The sequence below is a fragment of the Myotis davidii genome, unplaced genomic scaffold (genome assembly GCF_000327345.1).
Source record: "Myotis davidii unplaced genomic scaffold, ASM32734v1 scaffold2457, whole genome shotgun sequence".
Classification (NCBI taxonomy): domain Eukaryota; kingdom Metazoa; phylum Chordata; class Mammalia; order Chiroptera; family Vespertilionidae; genus Myotis; species Myotis davidii.
Window position 1 is genome coordinate 73,621 of NW_006288714.1, and position 25,015 is coordinate 98,635.

Genomic DNA, 25,015 nt, shown 5'->3' on the forward strand with positions numbered 1-25,015 from the left:
GCCCCATCCCAGGCCAATTTACATTTCAGATAGGAAAAAATGATTCACTTTTCGAACAAATCACTTCTCAAACAGCCTTCAGAATAAAGAACTTCAAAAACTGAGCTTTTGTAGTAATAAATATCAGAACTTAAATCAATGATATTGAAAATAGAAACTCAACAGAGGGGGGAAAAATCAACAAAACTAAAAGCTGATTCTTTGCAAAGATCAATAAAACTGGTAAACCTTTAGCCAGGTTAAGGTGCTAATTACTAATATGAGAAATGAAATCACTATATCAGGTCATCACTATTGCTCCCAGGAACATTAAAAGGATGGTACAGGAATATGCGAACAACTAGATATACATAAATTTAATACTCTAGATGAAATAGATCAATACCTTGAAAGACATAATCTACCAAAACTAAAAGGAGAAATAGACAATCTCAATAGGCCTATAACTATTGCAGACAATTTATCAATACTTAATAACTCTCAAAAACAGGAAGCACCAGGCTCAAATGGATACTGATGAAATTTAAGGATGTAATTATACCAATTCTCTACAATCTCTTCCAGAAAATACAAGACCACTTCCCAAGTCATTCTATGAGGCCAGCATTATTTTAATACCAAAATCAAACAAGACATTACAAGAATGGAAAACTAAAAAGCAGTCTCTCATGAACATATATGTAAAAATCCTCAACAAAATATAAACAAACTGTACCCAACAATATATGAAAAGAATTATAAACCATGACAAATGAGAGTCATCCTATCTAATAATAGACAAAAAGGGTAATTCACCGTAACTTCACTACACCCCCCAGGGCTAATCAGCATGATATGCAAACTAACCACCAACAAATATGGGGGTTAATTTGCATACATAGGTGCCCAGCAGCTATCAGAGCCTGCAATCAGAGCTGAGAGGTCCCCTGCCCAGGCCTGACGCCTTGGTCAGAAGCGTTAGGCCTGGGCATGAGCGGAGCCGTGATGGTGGGGAGCAGTGGGGGAGCCAGCAATAGTGGGGAGCAGGAGCGGAGCCCGCGATTGCGGGGAGCTGGGGGTCCCGTGCCCAGGCCTAATGCCCCAGTCAGAGGTGTTAGGTCTGGGCAGGGGTGGTTCCAGCAATCGGGGGTAGCAGGGGCGGAGCCGGTGATGGTGGCAGCTGGGGGTCCCTTGCCCAGGCCTAAGGCCTTGGCCAGAGGTGTTAGGCCTGTGCAGGGGCAGAGCCAGCAACTGCGGGGAGCACCGAGGGAGCTGGCAATGGCAGGGAGCAGGGGCAGAGCCAGCGATCATGGGGAGCAGGGGCTGAGCCGACGATTGAGGGAGCTGGAGGTCCCCTGCCCAGGGCTAATGACTCGGCCAGAGGTGTTAGGCCTGGGCAGGAGTCAAGCCGGCAATTGATGTGAACTGCAGAGGAAACACCTTTTCTGACTGCTCACTGGTTTAACTCCCTGTATGCCACTGGTAATATTCTTAGTAACTTTGGTAATAAGAATCCAAATAGGTGATCTAGGGTTTTTTACCACACTCCTGGAGAAAAAAAGGAAGGTCTGCTGCTGGAGGGTTAAGAAATCTCATATCCTGTCCTAGCTGGGTTTGCTCAGCGGATAATGCCCACTGCTTGGTCTGGGTTCAATTCTGACCAAGGGCATGTACCTAGGTTGCAGGATCCTCTCTGGCCTGTGCCCAGGTCAGGGCTCATGCAGGAGGCAACCAATCAAAGTGTTCCTCTCACTCTGATGTTTCTCTCTGTCTTTCCCTTTCTCTTCCACATTCTCTAAAAATCAATGGAAACATATCCTCAGGTGAGGAGAAGGAAACTGAGGGACTCCCCCGCCTCCCCGTCCAGTACACAAATTTTTGTGCACCGAGCCTCTAGTTCCAAGTATGCAAGGCAAAATTCAATTAATGTAAGCCATTACATTAAACAACAAAAACAACACATATATGATCATAGAAACAGATGCAAAAAAGTATTTGAAAAAATTTGGCAACCATTCATGATTAAAAAAATAATAATAATTCTCCTCCTGACACACACAAAAACTAGGAAGAAAGGAGCACTTCCTGAACTTGATAAAGAATATCTGCAACATACAGCTAACATCATTTTTAATGGTGAGAGAAATATCAACAATATTATTCCAATAATATCAACAAGCCAAGGATATCCCCTCTCACCACTTCTATTCATCATTGTACTGTAAAACCTAGCTAATGCAGTAAGTCAAGGAAAAGAAGGAAAAGATATATAGATTAGCAAAGGAGAAATGAAATGCATTTGTTCACAAATCACACAATTGTCTATGTAGAACATCTCAGAGTCAACAAATAAGTCCTGGAACTAATAAGCAATTACAATAAGGTTGCAAGGTACCAAGATAATATGCAAAAGGTAATTGCTTTCCCCTACTGGCAATAAACAACTGGAATCTGAAATTAAAAACATTACATCATTTACCTTAGCAGAAAAACACACACCAGGTATAAATCTAACAAAATATATACAAGAGCTATATAAGAACAACCACAAAATTCTGATGAAAGAAACCACGCTCTAAATCAGTAGAAATATTCCATGTACATGGGAAAAGACTCAAATTGTCAAGATGTCAATTCTTCCCAAATAGATCAATAGATTTTTAACACAATCCCAGCAAGTTATTTTATGGCTACTGACAAGCTAAAAAAGTTCATATAAAGACCTTGAAGAGGTAGGGAGGTGGATGTTGCAATAACCTTGTGGCTGGCTTATAGAAGCTGTTATTGAAGATAAATAAGATATAGCATCCTTGTAAAATGTGAAACATTTATAGCTAGCAAGAAGTATTTCTTTCCTACAAGCAACAATGCAATTTAGATTTTGTTATAATATAAGCAAGTGCTGTCAATTAGTTGTAAATTTTGAGGTGTTTTCACCAATAATATTTGCTTCTAGGTATGGCAGCATGACGATCCCCTCGGCTTCTCCTCCTAAAACTTCAACTATAACAAATGATTCCCTGCTCAATATAGAAGCACACCTGAGAAACCCATGCACTGAAGCAGCTAAAGTTGAACAACCGGGAATAAACCAAGGGGCAGACACTCAACGCAGGAGCGGAAACCACAGGCATGGAAACATGGAACAGACTGATGAATCTCAGAAGGGAAGGGGGAGGGCGGGAAGAGATTAACCAAAGATCTTAAGTGCATACTAGAGGCACAGTGCATGAGTGGGGTCCCTCGGCCTGGCCTGCAGGATTGGGCTGAAACCGGCTCTTCGACATCCCCCGAGGGGTCCTGGATTGCAAGAGGTTGCAGGCCTAGGGACCCCACCGGGCCTCAAGTACATCAATAATTACCCTAAATGTAAATGAAATGAACTCACCAATAAAGAGGCACAGAGTAGCAGAGTGCATCAAAAACAAAACTCAACCATAAGCTGCCTTCTAAAGAAATATCTAAGCTACAAAGACAAAGGTAGATTCAAAGTGAAAGGGTGGAAAATGATTCTCTAAACAAATAAAAAAGTTTAATGACACATTAGAATTGACATAATTGACATTTATAGAACCTTTCATCAGATTACACATTCTTCTCTATTGTACATGGAACATTTGCAAGGATAGGCCATATGTTAGGTTATAAAACTAGCCTCAATGAATTTAAGACTGAAATTACACCAAGCATATTCTCTGATCAAAATGCTTTGAAATTAGAAGTCAACTGCAAAAAGGAAGTAAAGAAATCCACAAGTATGTTGAGATTAAACAACATACTACTTAAAAATGACTGTGTCAAAGAAGAAATAAGTGAGTTCAAAAGACATACAGTGACAAACAAGAATGACAATATGACATATCAAGACTTATGAGATGCAGCGAAAGCAGTAACAGGGAAGTTTATATCATTCCAAGGCTATCTCAAGAAATAAGAGAAATATCAATTAAACAATCTAAAGTTACATCTTAAAGAACTAGAAAAAGAAAAACAAAAGCAACCCAAAGACAATAGAAGGAAATGCCACCAAATTCAATAATTTTGATAAGTTCCTAGAAATGTATAACCTTCCTAAACTAAATCATGAAGAACTGGAAAATCTAAATAGACGAATCAGCAGTGAAGAAATTGAAACAACTATAAAAAAAAGTCCCGAAAAATAAAAGTCCAGGACCAGATGGCTTCACCAACAAATTCTATCAAATGTTCAACGAAGATGTAAAACCTATCCTTCTCAAACTCTTCCAAAAAATTGAGGAGGCTATACTTCCTAACACATTTTATGAGGCCAACATCACCCTCACACCAAAACCTGGCAGGGATAACACAAAAGAAAAGAAAACTACCTACAGATATAAAAACCCTAAACAAAATACTAGTAAATCAAATACAACAATACAACAAAAAATTAATACATTATGATCAAATGGGATTCATTCAAGGAGCACAAGGATGGTTCAAAATATACAAATCAACCAATATAATACACAACATCAACAAAAACACGAAAACTCGTATGATCTTGCTCTGGCTGGTGTGGCTCAGTGGTTAAAGCACCAAACCATGTGCCAAAGGGTCACCCAATCAATTCCCAGTCAAGGGCACATACCTGGGTCTCAGTTTCAATCCCCGACCCTGGTTGGGCCACATGCAGAGGCAAACTATCAATATGTCTCTCTCACGTTGATGTTTCTCTCTCTCTCCCTCTCCACCCCCTTCATATCCTTCCCTTCTACTCTCTCTAAAACTCAATGGAGCCCTAGCCAGTTTGGCTCAATGGACAGAGCATCAGCTTGTGGACTGAAGGGTCCCAGGTTCGATTCCGGTCAAGGGTACATGCCCAAGTTGCATGCTTAATCCCCAGTAGGGGACATGCAGGAGGCAGCCAATCAATGACTTCCTCTCATCACTGATGTTTCTATCTGTCTCTCCCTCTCCCTTCCTCTCTGAAATCAACATTACATCTTAAAGAACTAGGATATTTTAAAAAAATATCCTCAGGTGTAAATTAACCCAAAAAATAAATAAATAAAATAAAAATCATATGATCTTACCAACAGATGCAGAAAAAGCTTTTGATAAGCTAAATATCCATTTATGATGAAAGCACTAATAAATAAAATAGAAAGAGGGAAAGTACCTCAACGTAATAAAAGCCATCTATATATAGAAAAGCCTAAGCGACTGTCTGACCATTAGCTATGAAATACACTGACCACCAGGGGGCAGATGCTCAATGCAGGAGCAAAAACCACAAGCATGGAAACATGGAACAGACTGATGATGAATCTCAGAGGGAAGGGGGGGGGGGCAGGAAGAGATTAACCAAAGATCTTATATGCATACTAGAGGCCCGGTGCACAGATTTGTGCACCAGTGGGGTCCCTCGGCCTGGCCTTCACCCTCTTGCAATCCGGGACCCCTCAGGGGATGGTGGACTGCTGGTTTTGGCCCAATTCCCACAGGCCAGGCCAAGAGACCCCACTGGGCCTCTAGTATATGATAAACCCTCAGACAATATTATACTCAACGGCAAAATACTAAAAGTTTTCCCTCTAAAATCAGAAACAAGACAAGGAGGCCACTCTTATTCAACATCGTTCTGGAAGTCCTAGCCAGAGCAATAAGGCAAGAGAAATAAATAGAAGGCATCCAAGAAGAAATAAAAATGTTACTTTTTGCAGATAACATGGTTCTATATATAGAAAACCCTAAAGATCCCAGCAAAAAAAAACTAGAAACAATGAAAAAATACAGTCAAGTTGCAGGATACAAAAGCAATGTATAAAAATCCACTGCTTTCCTATACGTTAACAATGAAACTTCAAAAAAAGAAATAAAGGAACCAAGATAGTGGCGTAGGTAAATGCCAACACTCGCTGCCTCCCACAACCACATCAAAATTACAACTAACATATAGAACAACCATCATTCAGAACCGCTGGAATGCTGGCTGAATTGAAGTCCTACAACTAAAGAAGTAAACAACAAAGTTCATCAAGACTGGCAGGAGGGGTAGAGTCACAGAACAGGATGGTCTGACACTCACATGCACATATTTTTTTAATTGGGGCGCAGGGTGGGGAGTGATATCTCCATTGCAGAGGCCTCCCATGATAAGTAAGAGTCCCAGCCCCACATCAAACCCCCCAGACCAGGATTTCCAAGCTTTGAAGAGAAGTCTCCTTAACTTCAGACTGTAAAAACCAGCAGGGATTGTGGCTGAGTGACAATGGAGGCTGCTGGAGACCCAGACAGCTCCTCTTAAAGGGCTAACTTACAAAGTTACATGATCCCACTTCCTCTGAGCTCAAGTGCTGGGCAGTGGCTTTGGGGAATCCAGGGACATACGGGTAGGAACTGGACTCTCTGGCATCAGGGCAGGAACTCAGGGATGGTTTTCTCCCAGACAGCGGTGCTCACAGGGATCACTGTTCCTATGCTGAGACCTCCCCTGTCCCAGAGCTGACTAGCAGCCATATCTGAGTTTCCATCAGCCTGGCTCACACTGTTTGCTCTGTCCTGGAAATTCCCTGAGACCCCTCTCCATTCAATTTGCAGCCCCACCCAAGCTGTCTGCAGTGGCTTTTCCTTATTAATAGCCTATCCTGCTTCAGGCTTCAGGCTTTGCTAAAATCTCTCAGACAAGCAGCAGCTGGTATCAGTTTGCCCCAAACCTATCAGTAAAAGGCTCAAGATCTGGCACTAGCACCAGCCTACCTTGCTTCACAGCAGGGCCTCGCCTGGGCACTTCCAAGCCCAATACAAAAAGCAGTCATCTGTAGACCTTTCTGTAGCTCCTGATGGGTGGCCATAGGTAGTGGCTGACTTTGCACTTCCCTGGAGGCCCTAGAGCCATTTTAATTCAGTGGACAGTTTCAGATCATGCCAGGTTACAACTCTATATATCCACAAGTGACACAATTAAGGGGCAGATTCAATTAGCAACAGAGTCCCACTGAAGCAAGTCCTGCTCCATAGGGGTGTGTTCTGCACAGCAGCTCTTCCACTGTAGTCATAGCTGGTCCTCACAGCCAATTGGTCTACACTTGAATTCCTCCCAATAATGCCAACAGCAATCAGGAATCAACTACAATAAGACTGTGCACACAGCTCACACAGGGACTCACCTAGAGTGCCCAGCTCAGGTGACTGGGGAGGCTGAGCCACTGGGCCCTAAAGGACACCTAATATACAAGGCCACTCTACCAATTCCAGGAGACATGGCAGCTATACCTAAAACATAGAAACAAACACAGGGAAGCAACCAAAATGCAGAGGCAAAGAAAAACGTCACAAATGAAAGAAATGAAAGCAAGTAAACCACTGGACAGCATTCAAAATAGTGATTATAAGGTTACTCAAGGATCTTAATGAGAGCTTCAAGGGACTTAATGAGAGCTTCAAAGGACCTGGGAGACTTTCAAGAGTCTAAGTATGAATGTCAAAGACATGAAAAAGGACCAGTCAGAAATTAAGCGTAAACCGGCAGTTGGACATCCCCGAGGGGTCCCAGATTGGAGAGGGTGCAGGCTGGGCTGAGGGACACCCCGCCCCCGCCGCCAGTGCATGGATTTCATGCACCAGGCCTCTAGTCCTATCTAATAAAAGAGAATATGCAAATTAACCATCACTCCGTGACAAATATGGCGGTGCACATAGTGGTGGGGGGTTGAAGGGGACGCTGGCAGTGTCGCCCCAGGAACATGAGCCCAGCGTCCTGGCCCTGGCCGTGCGGAGGGAGGAGTCTCTGGCTAGAGGCCGGGCGCAGGACACTGGCATCGTTGCAGGCCGGGCTGAGGGACACACACACACACAGCCCCCCCCCCCCAGGTACACGAATTTCGTGCACCAGGCCTCTAGTATTTAATATAAAAAAGAATGAAGATCTGAATAGCCAACACAATATTGAATACAGTATTAAAGGAGAATGAAGTTAGAGGGCTGTTACTATTTGACTTTAAGACTCACTATAAAGCTACAATAATCAATACTAGTATTGTAGTAATAGCAAAAGAACAGACAAGTAGGTCAATGAAACAAAACAGAAAGTTCACAAAATAGACCCTTACAAAGAGTCAACAAATTTTAGAAAATAGAGCAAAAACACTTCACTAGCAAAAAGGTAGTCTTTTCAACAAATGCTGCTGGAACAAGTAAACACAGATATAAAAACAAAAACAAACACACACACACCAAAAACACCCCCAAAGATTTTAGATACAGACCTTACATAGACCTAAGGGTAAAATACAAAACTGTAAAACTCCTAGAAGGGAACATAGGAGAAAATTTAGGTGAACATAGATTTGGTGATGACTTGGTAGATATACCACTAAAATCACAACCTGTAAAGAAGAAACGGTCTTTTTGTGTAAGAAGAAGTTGGACTTCATAAAAATGTTAAACTTCAGCTCTGAGAAAGACATTGTTAGGGGGATGAAATGACAAACCACAGACTGAGAGAAAATCTTTATAAAACATATCTTTTTAAAAAAATACATCCAACATATGGAAAGAAGTCTTAAAAATCAACAATAAGTAAACAAACAGCCCAATTAAAAAGTGGGCAAAATATATGAAGAGACACATCCCCAAAGAAAATGGACACATCCCACATAAGCATATGGAAACATTCTCAACATATTTCATTAGAGAATGGCAAATTAATACAATAATGTGAAATCATATCCACATCAGAATGGCAAAAATCCGAAACAGTGATAATACCAAGTGCTGATAAGGATTTGGACCACCATTCATTGCTTGTGGGAATACAAAATGATACAGCCACTGAAGACAGTGTAAAAGTTTCTAACAAAATCCAACATACTCTTACCATATGATCCAGCAATCACACTCCTTGGTATTTATCAAAAATAGCTGAAAACTTATGGTCTACACAGAAACCTGCATATGAATGTCTATTAACAGCTTTATTCATAATCATCAAAATTTGAAAGCAGCCAAAATGAAGAGAAAAATAAACTGTAGTACATTGAGACAATGGAACATTAATCAGCACTAAAAAGAAATGATGTTTGAAGGCATGAAAATTCATGGAGCAAACTTACATGTATATTTCTAAGTGAAAGAAATCAATCTGAAAAGGCTACATACTATATGTTTCCAACTATATGGCATTCTGGAAACAGCAAAACTATGGAGACAGTAAAAAATTCAGTGGTTGCCAGGGTTTCAAGAGGTGAGAATGAATAGGTGGAAGAAAGTATTTTTAAAAGTCAGAATATTATGTGTGTATGTGTCTGTCTGTCAGTCAGATTCTCTGTGTCTGTGGGACTTCCTATGCCTCTGTCTTTGTCTCTATTTCCGTGTCCTGACACCCCCCGAGCCTGCAACCAAAGTACGAGAGTGCCCTTGACCCGAATCGAACCCAGGACCCTTCAGTCAGAGGGCCAACACTCTATCCACTGAACCAAACAGGCAGGCCTTCTAAGCTCAAGAACTGCCATTCTTGAGCATAGGTCTAGAAGAGCCGTGGGCAAACTACGGCCCGCGGGCCAGATCCTGCCCGTTTGAAATGAATAAAACTATTGAAATAAAAGACCGTACCCTTTTATGTAATGATGTTTACTTTGAATTTATATTAGTTCACACAAACACTCCATCCATGCTTTTGTTCCAGCCCTCCGGTCCAGTTTAAGAACCCATTGTGGCCCTCGGGTCAAAAAGTTTGCCCACCCCTGGTCTAGAAGGATACAACAGGCTCTTAACAATGGGTTAGGCAGAAAGTTGCAACAGAAAATGGGAAATTTTTTCTTATTCACATAGATTAGCATTATTTCAACGATTATGGTAAGTTAATTTTACTTTTATACTTTTTACAGAGGAATTCTTCTTCCAAAAGAAAAATTACAGAATAGTTATAAGCCGTTAAAATACAAGTGATTTTTAATTCAGTAAAAGCTAGTCACATTAAACTCTATCCTCATAGGCAAAGCAATAAAATGGAGCGAGAACACTGCAGGGGAAATAAATTATTGTGCTACTTGCATTTCTGATCCCCTTCATTGAGTAGTAGACGGTACAGTCATTATCGTTCACTGTAATTAGGTTGAATCCTTCAATATCTACCCACCAAAAGATCTGAACAACCCTTGACAAGAAGTCAAGCCAGCCCTAACCGGTTTGGCTCAGTGGATAGAGCATCGGCCTGTGGACTGAAGGGTACCAGGTTCAATTCCGGTCAAGGGCATGTACCTTGGTTGCAGGCACATCCCCTACTGGAGGCAGCTGATCGATGTTTCTAACTCTCTATCCCTCCCCCTTCCTCTCTTTAAAAAAAATCAGTCGATATATTTTTTTAAAAAGAAGTCAAGCCAAACATTTGAGGATTGGGAATCAACTTGACCTGACTTCTAATTGGTCAACTTGCAATCATCAACTTCAGAATAATGTGATGCTACTGGGGCATTCTAAGACAGGCTATTTAAGATGGACCTCCGTAACCCATACCTCTCAAACTTGGATGTTCTACAACCCAATGCACACTGGCTTGAACAAAAAAAGAAAATGTATCAATCTTCTAAAAATTTTCCTTTGTTTGGGGTAAGGAGTAAAATAGAGCTTTCAAAATTTTTATGGCAAGATTCCCTCTCTCTAGCTCTAGCCATTTGGCTCAGTGGATAGAGCATCAGCCTGGGGACTGAAGGTTCCCAGGTTTGATTCCGGTCAAGGGCACATGCCTGGGTTGCAGGCTTGATCCCCAGCAGGGGGCGTGCAGGAGGCAGGCGATCAATGATTCTCTCTCATCACTGATGTTTCTATCTCTCTATCCCTCTCCCTTCCTCTCTGAAATCAATTTTAAAAAATTTTTTTTAAAAAAAAAAGGGTTCCTCTCTGCATTTCTCAGTGCTGGCTGTATCCTCAGAACCCATACGGCCTCAGGTGGTTGCTGCAGCAACAGACCCTTCTTGCCTTAGGGCTCACATCTCACAGTTACGATATATAAAATCTTAAGAAAGTGTCAAACTCTGGACAGGAGAAGGGAAAGGATCTGAGTGACATGCCCCTAGGGAACTGAAAGTGGAGTCAGCTCCACAGCTACATGGACTTAGATTAGATAAAAGGTGGATCCTCAACAAAGGCCAATCTGACTATATTGTCCATTCAGAAGCCATTGGCACGCCCTGACCGGTTTGGCTCAGTGGATAGAGTGTCGGCCTGCGGACTGAAGAAGCCATTGGCCACAAGTACCTATGAAGCACCTGAAACATGGCTAGACTCACTGAGATGAGATGTTCTGTGGATTTTGAAGACTTAGTATAAGAATAAGGGAAATAACCCCCAAATTTTAATATTTATTACATGTTAAAACAATATTTTGGGTAAAATAAATTATATTAAAAATATATGGCAAGGGGAGCATGGGTTACACTAAGAAAGTCAACAATTTCACTGGCACACCAATTTAAATAGATTAAACTAAATTGTCTACCTATTACTAATTCCAAAATCATGACCAATTAGGAAAAGGTGAAATCATGGCTAGCACAGTTTATAAAAATGTGTTTTAAAATTCTTATAGTAAAATTATTCCTAAAAAAACATTTCGAGAAAAGGATGTGAAAGACCAATCTACTTTCAATTATCCATTCTATAAATAATATATATTAACGTACAGACTATTTGTTCAAAAATAATAAATCAGTAATGGCTGAAAGCAGACATATGGAATAGGAATAGTGAATGTGAACCAAAAAGCTACGAGTTTCCCTTGCAAATCCTAATTTATTTTTTAGAGTATATATTTATATGAACTCTTTATATTATTATCAATTATTTTAGGTTTTTACTTTTGTGAGACTTAATACAACAAAACAGTCAACAGAAATATATTTTTATTAAGTACAAAAAAGAATAAGAGTAGCCTAATACAGTAACACAAATAGATAAGGTAGCACTACAGATAGACAACTAAATAATTGTATCATAATGCTTTAACTAATAGGCTTTAAAATGCAGTGGTATCCTGAAAGATGAAATCTGACTCGGGAATCATGAAGAGAAATTTAAGCTGAGATTTATAGCAGGGCTTGGAGCAAGCGAATGATGGGGACAGGGGCGTGCTCAGTTTGAGATGCCTTTGTAAATGTGAACATGGAGGGATCTAGTGAATAGTGGTAGCTTTCTGGAGCTCAGGGCTAGAGCTAATGATGATGATAACCTTAGAGCTATGAGAGTATCTGGGGAGAAGAGATAAGACCACCAACGACATAACCCTGAGGAACACCAACATTTAAGAATAAGGCAAAGAAAGGGCCAATTAGATTTAAGCTATGAAGCAATAATCAGACAGAGAGAAAACAAATCTGACTAGAGCTTTTTCAGAAAAGCCAAAACATTCAAGAAGCAAATCAACATAATAAATATTGCCCCTGAAAAGAAAGAAAACACTAAGAAATTACTACTGGTTTGGCAAGAGATCATTAGTGACCTTATTTTTATAAAGTGGTAGGAAAATTCAGACCAATTAATGAATGAAAAAGTGAGAAAGTACAGACAGCAAATACTGATTACTCTTTCAAAAAATTTGGCAACAAAGAGTAATGGAGCCATTGGCTGACTCAAATCAGAGCAAGATTTGTCTGTTTAAGACAGAGATTTGAGTAGGTTCAGGGCTGAAAGTAAGAAGCCAGTGAAGAGGGAAGAGTTTGAAAGGAAGAGATGACACACATTGGTTCCTAAGAACCTGAAAGCATCAGCTCTGAGCAGGAAGGAGAAATACTACCTACTCTGAAATGAAGGAGTGAAATAGTAAAGAGTGAAGGAGAGGCATGGAAAGTTAGAAGTTGAGAGAGTAAACTCTCATCGGTAAGTGTAAGCTTCTTTGTAGAGAATGAAGCAATTTCTTCTCTTAAGAGAACAGAGTGTTTGCTTTGCAGAAGGGAAGCAGCAGCTGATTAAGGGCTGTCCAGCAGTCCTGGAGTCCCAGCTCTATAGGCCAGTGATGGCGAACCTATGACACACATGTCACCTCTGACACACAAACTCATTTTTTTGGTTGATTTTTCTTTGTTAAAGGGCATTTAAATATATAAAATAAATATCAAAAATATGTCTTTGTTTTACTATGGTTGCAAATATCAAAAAATTTCTATATGTAACACAGCACCAGAGTTAAGTTAGGGTTTTTCAAAATGCTGACACGCCGAGCTCAAAAGGTTTGCCATCACTGCTATACGCCATAAGTCTGAGGAGAAAATAATCTACATGGTTATATGATTTCCCCCCCAGTAAGTTTAATATTAAAAAAAGTGATCAATCCAAGATTGAAGGTTAGGGCAGGTTTATAACAGAAGGACAAATAGGTATGAATTTCTTTGTGAAGAGTCTTAGAAAATCATTAATTACAACTCCAAATATCTTTATAAATTCAAAAGAAGTGTCAGATATATTAGAATTCTGTTTCTCAAATTCAACATCAGAAATAATCAAGAAAGAAGTTAACAGACATGATTTAACAGTTCTAACTGTAAAACTAAGGATACAAAAAAATACACTGCTCTTTATTTGAAAAACAAGTTAAAAAATCAAGTACTAAATATTTGTAATATGTAAATTTTCAAGACATTTGTATGAAATTCAAAAACTTTCTGCCTGAAATCTGCAAAGGGAAAAAAAAGCAAAACATTTCTTCCTGTGGCCATCTTTGCCTTTAATCCATACTTGCTAGAAAACATTTCTAGCTTTAACAGGAGGAAGTGAATTAACCTAACATTTGGAGTCCCAACCCATATATTACCACTGAGGATGGATAGGGACACTCCTCTACTCTTCTTTGAACTTGTGTTCTTTTCCTTGTTTCTTTAACACCCTCCCCCCCGCCCCCACCAGCCCCAATCCTAAGCTCTTAGGATAGAATAGCCAAGACAGTCAAAGAAAGTCATACTCACTATACTGCTAATGTAGGCCATAGGGTAGAGACCTTGTCTATCTCATTTACTGCCTGCTCCCAGCAACTAGAACAATGCATGGCATTTAATAGGTATTCAACAGATATTAATTTCTTCTAAAAGTATTCATGGATCTTATTTCAGCATTTTTATTTACCTCAAAGTCACATTCATAAGTCTGTATTCCCATAGGTCAGAGAGACAGGAAAAAATGTCTGAGAGGTAGGGGTTGGGGGGTGTGAGTGTTGTCAGAGAAGGAAGGAACTCGCACACCTCTCTGTCTCATTGGTATTAGTGGTAGAAAACCTAAAAAGGAGTGCATGCACATTACATATTATAAGAAATTGTGGCTGAGAGTGGCAGTAGCAATAAAGAGAGAAATTTATCAATTCCTGAAATGGCAGAAGAGAAAGGTTTGATGATTAGACCAGCCTGGAAACAAATTATCTCAAATTCAGAGGTGTTGACACTAAAAAGAGGTTCAAAGAAAGCCCAAGCTCTCCAAGCTTCAAATTCTAAAAACTTGAGAGCTCTGGCTCTTCACACTTCAGGGCCTCCATTCCTAACTTATTCAGGCCTCCAGTGAAGTAAGCTGAGTAAATAAATGTGCTCCCACTACATGAAAGGTGATAGGAGTAAAAAGAGCAGAGCTCTATTAATGCTACCAAAACTGGGAGTATGAGGGAATAGGTGTGTATTGACCTCAAATTTGAATTTCCAATGCTTTTTCTCACAAATATACTGTGATACATGGAAATTAGATTTTTCACATACTATTAAAATAAACTGAAATGACTATATACTTGAAAAAGAATATTTCTAGTCACTATTTTCATTTATCAAGTATTGTGTCTCTCAAAGAATGGCTCTAACTTTTCCTGTACCTCATTTCTTTCTCTGCTCCTCACAGATTTTTTAATGAGGATTAATATGTAAGGAGCTTAGGACAGAACCTGGCTCCTTTTTCAAATGACATAAAATACTAACTCATTTTTTGGATTTGTTAAAATTTTCTCTAATTTTCAAAAAGTGTATTTGCTTGTACTTTTTTAGTACTGTTTTCATAAAATTTTTGGTCTACCTCAAAGACAACTGTATAGAGTTAAAGAGTCAAAATTATTATTTCTAAAGACTAGCACATGAACTAACCTTTGTGAATTTTGGATTAATTTAATTTATAAATTCAATATGTTTAAAGCAACTTTATCTTTGAAAGTTACCTGGCTTTCTAAAAACTTTACCTCTAACTTGCTGTACCCGTAACAATATCATGACCACCTAAAAAGGCTATTATTTTACTCAACTTCTCTTTAAATTAATCATGAGTGCTCCATTAAATTGTCACCTTTTAATGTAACATGCTGTAAGAGTTGGCTATACAATGAGAGGTATGTGCAACCTCAATGACATTCTAGGAAAAGACAAATGTAACCATTTAATTTTTAACAGTAGTGAAATGCGGAATTAAAATGAAATGCATTGTTTTCCTCTGGGCAGGATTCAAAGGTGATTTCCTGGGTTCTTGTCCAGGTGGATTCAAAGAATGAAGCTATGAAAAAAAGGTGGCATAAAACAAGGTGGAAACGTATTGGGAAACGAGCACAGACTCCAACATGGAAAGGGAGAGAGAGACCCACTAAGTCAGTGATGGCGAACCTATGACACGCATGTCACCTCTGACACGCAAACTCATTTTTTTGGTTGATTTTTCTTTGTTAAATGGCATTTAAATATATAAAATAAATATCAAAAATGTAAGTGTTTTACTATGGTTGCAAATATCAACAAATTTCTGTATGACACAGCACCAGAGTTAAGTTAGGGTTTTTCAAAATGCTGACACACTGAGTTCAAAAGGTTCGCCATCACTGCCCTAAGTCCCTCTTCTCTAAGGTTTATAAAGGCTACAGTTGTGTCCTGACATCCCCTCTCTCTTGGTTACTATATAAGCAGCTTTGGAGCTCAAACCCTACGTGGGGTTCCTCTCTTTTTTTGTTTTTTTGCTCCCTTTGGCCTTCCACTTCCTTTCTGAATGAGTGGCTTCCTTTCCCTTTATTCTATAAATGTATACATTTTGGCAGCTCCCAGCCCCCTTATTCTATGAATGTATGCCTTCTGGCAGCTCCCAGCTTTGCAGCCCTGTATTTCTCCCCCATGGACCCCCCTAATTTCTAAAGCTTCCTAAACCTGTCGTTTTTACCCCTAAAAACTCCTTTTATTAGCATGTCCTAGATTTAATATCAATAAGACCCCTGAGAAGCCTTCTTGGACTTCAGAAAGCCATGGAAAGGAAGCCAAGGCCCTCTTTCACTGCCACTCCAAGTCATACTACAATGAGTATGAAACAGATGCATGGGTAACATAACTGGGGTCTTTGATGACATCCTTAAGCCACTGAATCAATTAACCCTAAAGCTGCTTATTCTCTGGACCTCTTCTTAAGTAAGCTAATAGAGTCCCATTTGGTTTAAACAATTTCAACTGGATTTTCTGTCACTCTGCTGAAATCACTCCAATACAGTGTGGTAGTTAATTATATGTGTCAACACGGCTAGGCTATAGTGCTCAGTGTAGATATTGCTGTGAAGATATTTTTTAGATGTGATTTTTTTTTCAGAGGAGGGGTAATTTTTTTAATATATCAAAGCATTCTAGTGCATTAAATTATATTTTAATACAATTAAGGAGTATTTTTAACCTGTTATAATCCAAACTGAAAACATGTCGTGCTCATCTCAGATAAGTTATGACACATAAAAGCTCAGGAACAAAAGGCTTGTTTCATGCATACAGCATTAAATGTATTTATTAGTCTATAAATCAAGCGATTTTCAGTTGAACAGTCCCTAAAAACTTCCATATGTTCTAATGAATACATACAATTAAATTAAATGTAAATGAAAATGTCTGTACTATTCTCACAAATCAATACCATGAGTACAAGATAACAAGCCACTGATGGCTTAAGTCATTCACCCAAACTCCACCAGCCTTTCCTAGGTGAGAACACAAGTTCAGACAAACTCAGTGACCTGCCTGAGGACATTCAGCAGTAATTTCCCAATGATCATTTAAAACTTAACAGTCATGTTTTACTTGTTAATTTATTTAATCATGTATAAGTCTTATAAAGATGCCTGAAGTGCCTATTATAATAAACACACACATCACTCAGAATATTCTGCAGCTCACTCTTGTGTGGCAAAATGACAACTGGTAAAGGATGTATAGGCAGACGCACATTCTAGATAAATATTCTTGTATAAAATATCCACAAAAATGTTGTCGAAAGTATACCAACCTCCCCCTCTTCCCTCACTGATCACCATCAAATTCCTTCATAGGAGGACCTCACAGAATGTCAGGGATTTCTAGGATATACTAAGATGTGGCTACCATGCTCAATATGAATAATTTAGACAGGAAAGACAACTGTTCTCGAGGGTTGAATTGACTTGTCTTTAAATCTGGACTATACCTTGCCTACAATGGCACCAATTGACACTTAAGGACTTTTGAAGAGAAAACTCCATTATTTCTTTTCATTCTTGAGTACTCTGCTTCCATAGGAGACAGAAAATTGTCCATTTTCTTTTGACCAACCTTTTTGTCTCGCTCTCTCTCAATGATTGCTCTCAAGTTATCTTCTTTTTCAAGTCCCAACTCCTTCCTGCTCAATTCTGCTTCTTTAGCCAATTTCTGAGCCCTCCTTTTCCTAGCATTCATCTTTTGCTTCAATTCTCTGACAAAGGCATTAATAGGATGGGACCTCTCTAGCATAAATAGCTTGCTGAATAATGTTCCTTATCCTGGTTCCTCTTTATACTGCACACATAGCACAGACTCCATGACCTAATCCATGTCCCCTTTGAAGTCCAGATGGGCCTATTTAATATCAGCCAGCTCGTCTTCTGAATCTCCTTGTCTTCTTGAAAGCTTGAATGTCTTATAGAGATATATTTTTAAAGAGTAACATCCAATATACTTTCCAGTCCTAACCTTGGTTGAGTACACAGCAGAAACCTCATTCACTCTCCCTGCTCATTATACACGGCTCTCTGCCACTCAGAATGCAATACTTTCCCGAGAATCTGGAAGTGGCAGCTGGCATCCTCCTTCTCGTCCTCATCCACCTGGTCTAGGTGCAATTACAGGGACACCTTGTGGTGGCCGTGTGGCACCTTGCCTCACAGGGCACACGGACACTGGGTAAAGGTAGGTGATGGCGAACACTTCCTTATACAGCTAGTTTAACCAATCAATCACAGCTAGTTAGATGTGACTAGAGCTTTTCAATCTTCTTGAAACTTCCACAATCAATAATTAGAGACTACTTCTAAACTTTCAGAAAAAAATTCTTTTTTTATTTCTGGGACAACACCATTCCTGATGTCTGATCTCCACATAAATTTCATTAGAGGACTAAAAGTAAAATATTAATTTCTTCCAAACCTCCATTCTCTCTGCTTAATTATAAACAACTATTATTATATTATCGATCTATTTCTGCCCTCATGATATACCAACAAGCTATAAAAGCAAATTTTACTGTGTACTTACTATTTGTAATATTCTAGGGTAAGTGTTTCATATGCATTATTTCATTTAATATAACAAATCTATGAGTTAGGTACTATTATACCATTTCCAGATGAGGAAAACAGTATGTAATGATGGAAAAACCAAGGATTCAAACTATATTCTTAACCACTACATGTAATTCCCATTATTATTACCTTATTACATCTGCCTCAAAAGAACATTATTTCTTATTCACCTATTTAGGAAATATTGGCACGGGAAAGCCCCACCTCCACCCCTTTCTATTTCCACTACACCTTCCCTACTTTGCCACAGATTCCTTTTCCTTTAAATTCTTTGCCATAGGTTATCTCCTGGTAGACACCTATATATTCTGATTTCTCTATGTTTCTATAAACTCTGAATTTCAACACATGATACTGTTTCCTTGTGACCCAGAAAAGGAAGTCATTTTTTCCCCTGCAAAGGATTATTTGCTATAATTCACTGAATATAACTAAAGCACCTTCCTATATCTTTTCCTGATTATACAAAATTCACAATCATGACAGGTTCATTTGGTTAATCTGGAACAGACTACTATCTGTTTTATAAATACTTTTCTCCTCAATTCAACTCAAAATTTACTGAGCACTAACATTAAGAGAAAGATGGAAAAGAAGGAAACCAGATGGCTATATAGTTTTTCTGTTAGTCACTCAAAATATAAACATTCCTACTATGTAAAAAAAATTTAACATCTGTGCTAGCAGGTTTGGCTCAGTGGATAGAGCGTCAGCACAAGGACTGAAGGATCCTGGGTTCGATTCCAGTCAACAGCAGGTAACTCGGTTGCAGCAGGCTCCATCCCTGGAACTGGTCAGGGCATGTGCCAGGGGGAGGCAACCAATCAATTGATGTTTCTCTCCCTGTCTCTCCCCATCCCTTCTACTCTCTCTAAAAATCAATGGAAAAATATCCGCGGGTGAGGATTAACAACAACAAAAAAACCATATTTAACACCAACTAAGAAAAACATTAATACACTAATAAAAATGGGCAAAAGACATAAACAAGTATTATATGAGTAAAGAAATTATATGGGCACAAGAAATCATCAATCTCCATGGTAATAAGAAATAATTATTAAAAAGATAAAATACAGCACAAAAAACCATTGATCTTCATAGTAATAAGAAATATTAAAAAGATAAAATACAATTTTTTATCTGTCAAATTGCTAAAGATCAAATAAAATTACTTTAAATGCTAGTTCAAATACACTATAAGCACTGCACTATTATTGTTAAAGAAGGTAAAAGTTAATATTTTAGTTTCTTGGCATAGATTTAAGGTCAAGCACCAATTATGGTCCTAACCTACTTCTACAGCATCATTTTCTACCGATCCACCACTTCCCTCAACAGTTATCCCTCTCAATTCACACAGTATTTTCATCAGAACACGGAATTCTTTTTATTCCATGAGGGAACGAGAGAAACATCAGTGAGAAGAGAGAATCACAGATATGCTTCCTCTTGCACATACACTATTAGGGATCAAGCCCACATCCTGGGCATGTGCCCTGATTGGGAATTGAACCGTGACCTCCTGGTTCATGGGTAGATGCTCAACCACTGAGCAACAATGCCAGGGTAGAACATGGAATTATTGAAAGCTAGTTGGGGTTTTTTTGTGTGTGTCTTAAATAATTTTATTGTGATCTAATTCACATACTGTACATTCACCCATTTATAAAGTGTACAATTCAACTGGTTTTAATGTATTTGCAGTTATGCAACCATCTTCACACTGAATTTTAGAGCACTGTCATCACCACAAAAAGAGCCTCGTACTCATTGTCAGTCTCCACTTACAGCCCCCTCTCCAAGTCTCTAGCTAAGGCTCTTAAATTGTGTGTGTCTACATTCAGCAGAAAATAGAAAGACTGGTCAGGTAAGGCCTTACTAATGAATAAAGCAACATTCATGTTGAGACCTACTGGATAAGAAGTTAGCCTTTTAAATCAGATGTATGCATATTTGTGTGTAAGGGTGTGGTATGTATGTGCTGGGAGTGCAGATGTTTTAAGTCCAGGAAAGCAGCATGTTTAAGGTAGAGAAGTGCAATGGCATATGTAATAATTCAAAAGATCAATGTAACTGAAGTTTGGTGATTAATCAGAAAAATGGCAAAGATGGGATTGAAGAAATGGGCAGGCAGTGTGTCCTCACAGATCAAAGAAACAGGAGGTTCAGGGTATGATGGAGAAAAAGCAAATATTAATTTGATTATAGTACTAGGGTAATAAAAAACATTTCCACACAATCCTCAGATATAAAATTTTAATTAAATTTTACTATCCAGTTAGAGAAGTAATGTTTCCCTTTAATGAATGAATGAATAAACAGCTAATAAGGCTGCACTGCTAATAAGCTATGTCACAAATCCCAGACATACTAGCCTAAGTCAAACCAGTATCCTTTCAACTACACAATAAGAAGTAATGAAAAATAAAGTTAAAAATACAAAGTGGATTAAAAATAAGGCTAAAGGAATATGAGCTTTATTATGGCAAAAACTAATGGAAGTGACATAGATTAAAAAGATAATTTTGATGATCTCCAGAGTGCATAAGAACACTCTCAAACAGAAATTCCTTTATAGAAAACAATTATCGTGTATCAATCATTTTACAGTGTTTTCCCCAGAATAAGACTGTGTGTGTGAGAGAGAGAGAGAGAATGAGAGTGAGAGAGAGAGAAAGAATGAGAATGAGAATATGTGTGGTTGAGGATAGAAGGAAGTTAAGACCATGTTCAATCAGAACATACCCACTTAAATCTGTTTTATGCTAGAGTTAGGATTTTTGTTTTTTTAATATATTTTTATTGATTTCAAGAAGAAGGGAGAGGGGGAGAGGGGGAGAGAAAGATGGAAACATCAATGGTGAGAGAGAATCATTGATCAGCTGCCTCCTGCGTGCCCCCTACTGGGGATTGAGGCCCCCAACCCATGCATGTGCCCTTGACCTGAATCGAACCTGGGACCCTTCAGTCTCCAAGCCAATGCTCTATTCACTGAGCCAAACCAGCAAGGGCTGCTAGAGTTTGTTTGAAAAAAAATTCTGCTCTTCAAAAACCATAGATTATAAAGGAGGTAGCATTGGCTCCAAAATCTTACTCTGAAGATCTAAAACCTACAGGCCAGTAGAGCTTTTTTTTCACCCATCATGTTCCCTAATGGTATACACTAATTTCTTTTCAACTTTCCTGCTAAAAGCCAACCATGTACCAGGTACAGTTTATTTAATGCAATTTCAGGTAAGATTTTTGATTCCACACTTTTAGAATTAATATATAAGCCTACCATAAATTTCCTTGTATGTTAAGACATTAACATTAAAAATGTAAGGTATAAATAAATATTCTAAGACTATTATAAATTATTTCTCAATCACACTGATGCTCAAAAACCAAATACTACTAGTGAATATTTTATGTGTGATATTGGTAAATGTGCTTTGATGTCTACTTGGGTGACTCAAAAACCACTGAAGTAAATAAATTAACTCTTCAATTCAACTACATTTACTTAAGTGGTCAACACCTATAACAAAATCTGCAAGATAGCTTAATCATGAATACACAGATTGGTTCATTAAATATGCACACATACCTTTATCCTTCTTAAAATCCAAAGCATCTTCTTTATCGGTAACTATCTCCTTCATATTGATAATACTCTGATGAGTAAGCTGCCGAAGAATTTTAATTTCTCGAATTGCTGTAATCGGAAAGCCTTCCTTTTCATTATCGAGACGTACTTTTTTTAAGGCAACCATTTCTCCTATTAGAAAATTAAATAAAATCAAGTTACTAGCTAACAAAAACCACAGGACATTTTTCTTAATTTTAAATTTATTTTAATTCATAATATTTGTTCCTACCTCTTCAAGTTACAACCCAAAATATATATTTAGTTTCCAACATACCACATTATAATGTTGAGAGTTTAAGAAATTAGATCTCTGCCTAAATAACTTATGAGATATTTATCCAAGCTGTGGAATACCATACAACTGTATAAAATATAGGGTAGGTGCATATATATATTGTTATTTTATGCTCTCCAAGATAAATGAAAAAAGAATGCTGAGAAAGAGTAAACTACACTGCCATTTTTGAAAAGTAAAGAAGATAAATATACAATACGCTTATCCTATATAATAAAAGCATAGTATGCAAATTGTCCCCTCAACCGGGAGTTTGTCCGGGAGTTTAATAAGGTGGCGGGGCCAGCCGGGGGAAGGGAGGGACGCCCTGGCCGGCTGTGGTGGGAGGCTGGGGGAAGGGAGAGAGTACCTGGCCAGCAGCCGCTAGGGACCCTACCAGTGTACAAATTTCGTGCACTGGGCCTCTAGTATATGCATAAGATCCCTCTGAACAGAAGAGAAAATTCTGTAGATTGCACAGGTGAGAAACGCTAAGACATATTAACTTGCCTAAAGTTGGCCAATTATCCAGTAGTGAAAGTGGGATTCAAAATTTGGTTTAGCGGTCTCAAAATTTGCTCTTCCCACTGCTCTAATAGCCTAACAATTTACACATATTTGTGTCAGATAAACCCTAAATAATAAGTAAAATACACACATGCATATATACAAATTCTATTATAAGAAAATATTCATCACTATAATAAAGGTTTGTTCATTCTACTTTGGAGAAAAAAGAATTCTGTATTTACAAATTTTTTAAAAGAAAAATGTTTTTACCTTTAGTAATTAAAATGTATTTGACTCTTTTATAGGGAATTCTAAAATGTGGGACTTCTTGTTTTACTAAACAGGTTTAAAGGTTATAATTTAATCTATTTTTGATAAAGCAGAATCATCATTATCAATATTATTACTCCACGCTATAAATGCCTTCAGGAGGTTCTAAGCATAAAGTAGTCCTCCCCGTATTAAATGGCCTGAATAGCTATGCTATTTTAATCTATTGGTTATTTCAACAAGGAATTATAAGATTATACTCTGGCTCAGAGCATTACTTTGTAAAATATACAGCCTCTGACAGTTACATTTTCCTCTTCTGCAAGGCCTTTTAAAACTTTCTCTCAGGTTCCTGATTATGTTCTGAAAGATTCAGCTGCTAAATCTGGCCTCCAAATAAAGGGTAATTTCTACAGAAGAAAAAAAAAAGATTTTGGCCAAAATAAGTGTTGTATAAGGCTTACTACAACAAGATTTATTACTAAGTCTAATAACATCAATATACTTTTTTTTCCTCTGATTACTGACAATGTTAAGAATTTACTCACCATAAAAAAAGAAACCTAAATCCCAGCATACTACATATTACAAATACTAAACACTTTTAGAATATAAATATATGCACACCCACTTACATGTACTCAATTCTTACTTAAGTGCATATATAAAATAACAAGATGAAACAAAAACATAATAAAAATTTAACTGTTTTCCTGAAAATTGCTGGTTAATTATTCATTAGAAAAGAAACACAAATACATTCCATAGTCCTAAAGATCCACAGCAGTTGGCATTCTTACCAGTGTCTTTATCCCTGGCCTTGTAAACTTGTCCATAGGTTCCTTCTCCAATAATTCCGATGATATCAAACTTATCCACGCATCGTTTTCCCCAGTCAATATCTTTTTCTTTGATTTCACCATAGCGAGGCCCACATATTCTATCAAATATAGTTCTGAAGTTTTTATATACAATCAAGCAAACTGAATAAACTGTTAAATACTCAATCTCCTCCCACCACTTAATGCTACATCCTTTATTTCCCCATACCCTTCCACATTTGAATGAAATTAACTCCGGGATTTGGTACTATAAAATATCATGAAAGTCAAGGTATCAATCTCCATACTGACTCTTCTTTTGTACAATAGCACTTAAACTGTGGAAGAAAAGACGTAAAGCTTATATGAAGGACTTTTAGAAATAAAACCTCATTTGCAGTGAGTGGAAAAAACCAACATTGGTATGAAGAGCCAAAGTTAAGTTCTCTAACCAACCTCCAGAAAGTTTTCTTTTTCATTCATTGACTACATATATCTGCTTTCAAAACACAGAATTTTGATAATGAGCATTACCAAAAATCTAACTATAAGGCTCACTGACAAATTTAGACTTATGGTAGATAAAATTATCTTGAAAATGGAAACACCAGAAAGACTTTAGTCTGACAGTACACAAGTATTAATAAAATCAACACTCAGGAATCCACACTTTAAGTGTGTGTGCGTGTATGTGTGTGTTATACATGATATTTGACATTCTTTAAAAAAAATGTAGTTTTGTAGTATTTTAATATTCTGTAGTAACAGAAATTCATATAATGGAATAAAGCTATTAATACTCAAAGAAAGACTATTTTTAAAAGTTTTCTACCTTTCTGCTCCATACTAGAAAAATCATCTTATATTCTTATAATAGGTGCTACCTGAACAGCAATGCTTACAACGGATGTAACTTTTACACATTCGATTGGTTAAGTTAAAAAAAAAAAAAAAAGAAATCAACATTCTCCCTGCTTGACTGATGCAGCCAAGGAAAGACCAGC

General features: G+C 38.0%; 1 protein-coding gene and 1 pseudogene across 1 annotated transcript in view; both read right to left on the reverse strand.

Annotated features, from left to right (window-relative positions):
* CDK13 (cyclin-dependent kinase 13) overlaps positions 1-25,015 on the reverse strand; it is a 147,804-nt gene that overhangs the window by 51,971 nt on the left and 70,818 nt on the right. Inside the window, exons 5-6 of the mRNA XM_015562061.1 lie at positions 23,991-24,130; positions 22,095-22,265 (exon numbers count right to left, since the gene is read on the reverse strand). Coding sequence (XP_015417547.1) covers positions 22,095-22,265; positions 23,991-24,130 — 311 coding nt within the window. The remainder of the gene's footprint in view (positions 1-22,094; positions 22,266-23,990; positions 24,131-25,015) is intronic.
* On the reverse strand, positions 17,199-21,650 carry LOC107182655 (annotated as a pseudogene).